General features: G+C 44.2%; 1 protein-coding gene across 3 annotated transcripts in view; it reads left to right on the forward strand.

The window, feature by feature from the left end:
- MINDY4 (MINDY lysine 48 deubiquitinase 4) overlaps positions 1–7043 on the forward strand; it is a 72647-nt gene extending 65604 nt beyond the window's left edge. For all 3 annotated transcript variants that reach the window (XM_056485018.1, XM_056485020.1, XM_056485021.1), the window contains 2 exons: positions 1319–1391; positions 5927–7043. In XM_056485018.1, coding sequence (XP_056340993.1) covers positions 1319–1391; positions 5927–5975 — 122 coding nt within the window. In that variant the 3' untranslated portion in view covers positions 5976–7043. The remainder of the gene's footprint in view (positions 1–1318; positions 1392–5926) is intronic.
- The last annotated feature ends 343 nt before the right edge of the window (positions 7044–7386 follow it).

Here is a 7386-nt window from a genome sequence, read left to right on the forward strand (position 1 = left end):
CCAAAACCCAGGTCTGCTGCAGTTTAAATGTTTGACTCCAAAACAGGAAACAGCTGAGCAGACTGACATCCAAGCTGGTGGCAGGATGTTTTGTCCCTGGGAAGGTCAGCTCTACTTTCACTGTTGACAGATGCTGTGTCTGAGACAGTGACCTCTCTGTTTTCCCCCGAGCTCTGCAGTGGCCTCTCCATCCCAAAGGAATGTTCATCAGGGGAGGCTCCCTGATACCCCACACTGCATCTTCCTCTCCTGTCTGCACTGCTTGCTGAGCAGTAAAGGGACTGTCCAGGTTTGAAGGACAGGTGTCTGTAAATAAAGGCAGAAACTTCTCTTTGAAATGGAGAATGTAAATCCCCTCCCTTCAAATTATTATTATAATTTTGAAATTAAGGGGCTCTCAGGCAAAGAGAGGGGAATTAGGAATAACAGTTATTGACAAGGAACATTAAAATAGCAATGCAGTATTACACAGAACAATCCCAAACCCTGCCAGAGTCAGAATCCAAGCTGACACCCGTCAGTCAGTCAGGGTGTTGGCACAGTCCCATTCAATGGTGGCTGCATCCTCCTGCAGTGGCAGATGTGGTTCAGCTGCAGCAGTGCTCCTGGAGAAGGTGCAGTTTCCCCTGAAGCTCCAGGGATGATGTGGAAAGGTCTGGCTTTCCTCTGGAATCCAGTGGAAAGAAGGTTCCTTGGTGTCCAAAATCTCAGTTTTTATCTGGGTAGGAAAGGCTTGGCTCCTCCCCTGGCTGGAGCATCTCCCAGTGGGATGATGTAATTTTATCAGTCATGCCCTGGGACTCACTGGCCATGAACAGGAGATATCTCCTGGAGGGAGGATGGGCTGTGGGAAGATAAAGATGATTGCCCAGCTGGTTTAAAGATGGCCCATGAGCAGATAATGTGTGCCAGGAGATCAGGGTCACTGCCCCAGCTGGGTTAAGAGATGGGGACAGAATTCACATTTCTGGCCACATCAACCCAACACAGGGACAATTTTTATAGCCCTGACCCAATTCAAGCCGAGCTTGGGGTTTCCTATTCAAGTGTAGTACCACCAATGTCCTTAGTGTTTGAGGAACAAAAGTTACTCAGTAATTGCAACATCAATTGTGAAATAAAAGCCTCATGACAGCCCTGCAGCTGTCATTATTTCATTTTCTGATCTGTGGTTTCCCTTGAAACCATCTCTGTATGAGCAATGTGACCTGGCTCAGGCACAGTGGTGGATGTGGCAGTGGTTGGGCTCAAACCATCTGAGATTTCTGTATGGAGAGAAGATTCCCCATCCACTAACAATGTCTGTTTGTTTCTGCAGATACAACTCAGGTGTGCCCTGAAAATAAAGAAAGTGATCTTATTCCTCCACTTGAGCACTGTATTAGGACAAAGTAAGTGAAATTGCAGTTTTTGATACAGATACATTCAGTTGTTCATCCAAGTAATGTATGTGAGGCTGGAGTTAAAAAAAAAGATTTCAGCAAATAAAGCTGAAAAATTCGTGCTTAAAAATCAGAAAGGATCTGAATGGGCCAGGCTGTAATGATGTGTTTTACACATTTAATTGTGTCTTATTGTAATTAACACTGAACTGTCCAAGGTGTTCATTCTTAGAGGAACCTTCACCACATCACCAAGAACTCACTGAGCCAAATTCAGTCTGAGAGCTCAGCTTGGCTGCTATAGATCTAAATCTAGATTCCCAGAAATGCTTGATTGCAGAAAGATAATGAGAAAAGGAGACAATTTATTCCATTTTCTGAAGAACAGAAGGGGGGACCTGAGTGTTGTTTTCAATGCATGAAGCCCCATTGAAGAATCTCAGTTTTCTCCAGCTGTCTGTGGGAGTTTGTCAGGAGCACAAAACACCAGGTTCTGTGCAGTCATTCCTGACAGGCCTTAGCCCATATTCCCTCCTTACATACAAGGCTAATTCCTGTCATGTTGGCATTTCCATGGCCATTTTGAGCCCTATATAAGCAATTCATCCAAATCAGACTGAAGTTAATGGGAACATTTTCAGCTTAGTGAGACATGAAAGAAGCAAAATGGAGAAATTTAACTGGGCAGAAAATTCAGCTTTATATCAGTTATCAGTTATCAAGGAAGTCACTATCTGAATATCTCTGGAGCAAGAAGTGAAAGCCTCATTGTCAGAGACCAGCTTCAGGTTTCTCTTGCAGATTCCCTCCTGTTCTTGTTACAATTTACTATGTTAAAAAAAAAAAAAAAAAAAAAAAACAGCAGAAAATAAATAAATAAGTGGCTCCCAGTGTGTTGATCAGAAAATGGCTGCAAGGTAAAAGAGGCTGTCACCTGCAGGGTGACAGCACTGACATCAGTCCAGCCTTCCTGCACATACAGATTTTATTAATTCTTCATTTTCAGGGGCATATAAATATGATTTCAAACTAAAATAAATAATGCATAACCTCAGAAGGCCCCATGGGGAGAATAATGCATGGAACTACTTAAAGTCTTAGAATATCTTCCATTCCTGGCATTGTGTCAGAGTTATACAGTGCTGCTGTTTGTTTGTTTTAAGTTCCCTGCTTTAATCTGCTGGAGAGGTAAATTACCAGCAAATTCCAGTGTCAATTTATTTTGTTTGTAGCATTCTCAGCACTGTCTGATTTACCCTGGGCAGGCTGGCTCCTTGTTTTCAGTGTTCTGCCTTTGCTTTGAGGGTATTTATTTAAGTGTGGCCTTGCTGCAAAAGGTTTTTCATGTTAAATTTTTCCTTTTAGCTTTAAGAAGTTTTTCTTCCAACTGCAGAACAGGACATAAGGAAAAGTAGAAACCAACCCAAGTAACCAAAATTTTAGCAATTTAGGTGGAAAAAATAGGAATGTTTTTATCAAACAACCATGGAAAACTCTCCTAAACTAATTTTTAATAAAACAATGAGCTGTTACTTATTTTGATGGAGAGTTCATGATGAAGCTCCATATCAGACTTCTCTCATCAAAAAATGCAGAGAAATTTCTCAGGCAGAGTGGAGAATTCCACAGTCTGGGCAATCAGACCAGATGATTAACTGTCATTAATTGGTTTTATTGTTAATTGAGAGTTTTCCTTCCATTCACTCAGCTGTGGTTTAATCCACAAGCCCGTGCTTACCCCAATACCTGAGACCAGCATCCTGTGGCACACTGACTTCTGTGCCTCACATCTCTCTGCTCTTTGTTCTCTTACCCTCTCCTAAAAGGGAAAACTGAACTGGCAATAGAATGGTTTTGCATTTAGTTTTCAATAATAATAACCATCAACATTATTATCATTAATATTAATATTATTATTATTGTCAGAAGAGAAGGGTTGTGTTGCTTCTGCAGGAGGAGGAGGAGGCTCATGTTTTCAGTCCCTGTTGTATAAAACATCAGAAGAGTTCAGCTCTGAGTTTAGAGCAGGGAACCCTTCAGCTGGCTCTGGAATGACCAGTCACCACCAGCTGTCAGTGTACCCTGCAGCCCCCCAAAAAGGGCAGGTAAAAGTGCTTTTCTGGTGGCTCTCAGCCCCAGGTGTGTGTGCAGCAGTGGGATTCTGGCCCAGGGATGTCTGGAATGTGCATCCCTGGCTTCTTTTGGAGATGCCGTGCAGACGAGTTATCCTGTCCTTCCCTGAGGAAACTCTTATATCACAGCCCTGATCCTCAGCATGGAGGAAACAACATCTGCTAGCTCTGCCTGAGGGGAACCAAGCCCTGCTATCATAACCTGAATTTAGCAGAATTTTTTATTAACCCTCTGTGGTAGTGGGGCAGTGGGGTCCATGAGTTCACCTGTTGGCTGTGGAATGAAACACCCAAAGGGAATTCAGTGGATGAGAGCAGAGCAGAGCCTGGGCATTTCACCCTGAATTATTGATGTGCTCCCAAACAATGGCAGATTATCAGGAGATGCTCTCTGAGTGCTATTCCAGGCTGAGCATTGTTCAGGGCCTGACCTTCCCTCCCCAGTTCCCTGCATGACCCCTGGGTGAGGTTGTGCTCCAAGCACGTGGGTCAAATGTACTTTTCCTTTTGCTAATCTGATAAATTATAATTGGATCAGCAGCTAGAAAATGCCTCATGTTTGAATTACACTGTGGCAGGACAGTTTGGGGAAGGGATCACCTGCAGTGTCCAGGAAGTTTTGTATCTGTAAATAAAAGACTTTTTCAGCATCTGTGGTGAGATTCCTCACTGTGACACCTTTTCTAGGGCAGATACAAGAGGGGAAAAAAGTTTTGGACCTGTCTCATGGAAGCAAACAGCCAAAGGCTGCTTTTTGGTCTAAAAAATGGTTTGAAAATAACCCAGGAGATGAGGCTTGTTCTGAAAGCTACCTCCAGTCCTGCTTCAAAAATTATGTTCAGTTTGAGTTCTTTATGGAAAGCCTGTTTTGAAAAAGGCCAGTTCCTCACTGCACAGTGATTAACAGCAGCTCTACCAGCAGCAGAAATGGTGTCAGTAATGGGAGTAATTCCACAGGGCACACTGCAGGACATTTGGCCTCTGTGGATCCCTCTCAAAGCTTTAATCACCCTGGTGAGATAGAAAGTGGCACCTTGGGAAGATTGTACTCAAAAATAAGGGATAATTTGATGGAATTACCTGAAAAACCCAATGGGGACAGAAGGTGACAGTTGTTTTTTCCATTTGGTTGTTTAAGGGTGATGTTCTGAACCTCTGTCAGGGACTGCTCTCACCTGTGGCAAATGCCAGACTTGGGGTGAATAACCCCAGATGAAACAAATTCTGCTTTTAATTTAAGATGTGGGGCATCTCTGCTTTGTATTCCTGCTAAGTATTCCTGGGATGGAGACAATCTCTCTGATTTTTTTTTAAAATTTTCTCAGCAAAGTAAAAAGAAACAGAAGGAAAAATTTCACAACAGCCCTCAGATGGTCACTTCCTTTGAGACATTGCCCTGAAGTCTGCAAGAATTCAGCTTTTGGTTTTGTTTTACACTTAATTGACTTGCTCAGCACAGGGCCTGAGCTGCCATACCCTTGCTGACACATCCTGTCCTCGGTGACAGAGAGAATGTGGCACTGGCAACCCAGTGTTCCCCACCCCCTCCCCAGTGTCTTACTGCTCTGGGACAGATTTTCAGAGCAGATATTAGCACTCTGCACTGGGAATGCACCAGTTTAGTTCCCAGAAAATGTGGCTCATGACCTTGAGGATGAGAAAAGGCACAGCCAAGGGTGAGTTTGTGCCATGAGGGGCGAGTTGACTCACTCAGGGAGGTGACTGCAGAGCATCATCCTGCTTTCACCAGGTTTGGGGGCAGATCTCTGTCTCTTGCCATGGCTTGAGGACACATTTTGTGGCAGATTCAGGACTGATGCCTCATTTGCAGTCTCACTCCTGCTGAGCAGAGCAGAGCCAGGAATGAAAAGTGTGGCAGGCTCCAGACTCACCTGGAAATGCTGTTCTCAGTGTGCATCTTCAGTGTCATCCTGAAGGAGGAATAAGGGCAGAGAAAAGCAGAACCTCAGCACAGGGACAGCAAAACATCACCATTAAAGTGAGCCAAGGTCAGGGGCAAGGACAGGGCTGATCCAGGCTCAGGATCTCAGAGAGCTCCTAATCAGAGTTGAGCAGGAGGGTGCAGATTGCCTGCTGACAGCTGAGAGTATTTTGGTTATTTAGGGTTAATTCTTGTACCCATCTTGGGCATTCCCTGATTATTCTGTCCAACATGAAGGTCTCTGGTGTGGATCAGCTGCTGCTGAGCAATCTCTGTTGCCCAGAGAGGCTGGAGGAAGGGTCAGGACAGAGACCTCCACGCTTGGCACCCCAAATCAGGGGGTACAATTCCCTCACTTCTGCTCCATTCCCTTTGGGATGTGATTAGTTACCCCAAACAAGTCTAGTGATGTTCCTTGGGTGGTTCAGGGCTCTGGGATGAACTGATGGGTGTAAATGATTCATTTCTAGGTGGCAAGGAGCTGTCATCGACTGGAACGGCACAGAACCCATCCTGTGACTGCTCTGACCTGCACTTTACTTGGGAAGAGCAAAAGGAAATGACTGAATGAGCACATTCCTATTCCCACCAATACAGGAAATAGGGCAGTTTGAGATGAGGAAGAATGACAGGGTTTACAGGCTGGCAGAGTTTCACCTCAGTCACCTCGTGCTTCAGATATTTTGCTTTTAATATAAACAGCACTGACGTCAATTCCTTGCCACTGCCTTCAGCATAAAGCTCCTGAGGGCAGCCTGGGTTCCCACCACCAAACCAAGGTTACAGATGAAGCAGTGAAGTCATCAGCATCCCCTTGAGGTCTCCTTCTGGATCCACTCTGCATCCTGCAATTGTTTGGAAGCATCTGATGGGAGATGCTGAACCCAGATTTCTCTCACTTTACAGCCTTCTGTGTCTGCCTTGTTCTTCCTTGAAAAAACACCAGTGCCACTACAAGACATCATCCAAGGAACATGTATTCACCTCCTTACCTGCTGTTAGCCAGCCTAAATAGGTTGGTGGGCTTTTCAGGGAAATCCTGGCCTGTACCAAGCTCTTGTTGTGTCATAAATTTGCAGTAAGGGTTGTGGTTGTGTGTTACCAAAATAATCCCATTAGTATGTTCCTAGTAGTGGGTGTGTAACAGTGCCTCGTGCTGATATAGCTCATTTTTCTTTCTGGTAAGAGGCAGCTGTATCAGCATATTTACGTTCATGCCCTTATTTCTACACCAGGGTTTATTCACACCCAAGTGACAGATCTGTGGTTTGCTTCTTCATAACTACAAGAAAACAGAAGAGTTGTTAGTTTTGAAATTCAGATGGTGCCTAACCAGTTTCCATGGTTAAATAAATGCGAGTGCTGGAATCAGGTACTGTGGAGATGGACACTGAGGTACTGAAGCCACAGTCTGTACTCTGATTAATTCTGTTTTAGCAACACTTTACCAAAATTGGAGCAAGTTACTGTGCAGAAGGTTGGAAAAAATGCCTTGGGAAAAACAGGCAGATAAATGGTGTTTCTAGAGGTGTTTCTCTCTCTTGAGAGTATTTCATAGGAGTTCAATAAAGGACTTTTACTTTCTGATGTTTGTGGTAGCACCTTCTTCCTAGTCAGTGTGGAAACTCCTCTGGGTCCTGAAAAATGAGTGCAAAATCAATTTCCAGCAAAAATCCAATGTTGTTCTGGGGGTAGGTGCAAACAATGTCTCTGTTTGCAAACTGACTGTGCAAATGGAGATCTCAGGGAATTAGCACTGGAATTATATTTGAAAACCAACCTGAATGTAAGTTACAAAGGAGTGCCTGAAAGGTTTAGATGGCCTTTGCATGAAGATCTGCCTCCCCCTTTGCTTCCCATTCACATCAAACATCACAGAATCACAGAATGGTTTGGGTTGGAAGGGAAATTAAAGACAGGGACACCTTCC

The sequence above is a fragment of the Oenanthe melanoleuca genome, chromosome 2 (genome assembly GCF_029582105.1).
Source record: "Oenanthe melanoleuca isolate GR-GAL-2019-014 chromosome 2, OMel1.0, whole genome shotgun sequence".
NCBI lineage: Eukaryota > Metazoa > Chordata > Aves > Passeriformes > Muscicapidae > Oenanthe > Oenanthe melanoleuca.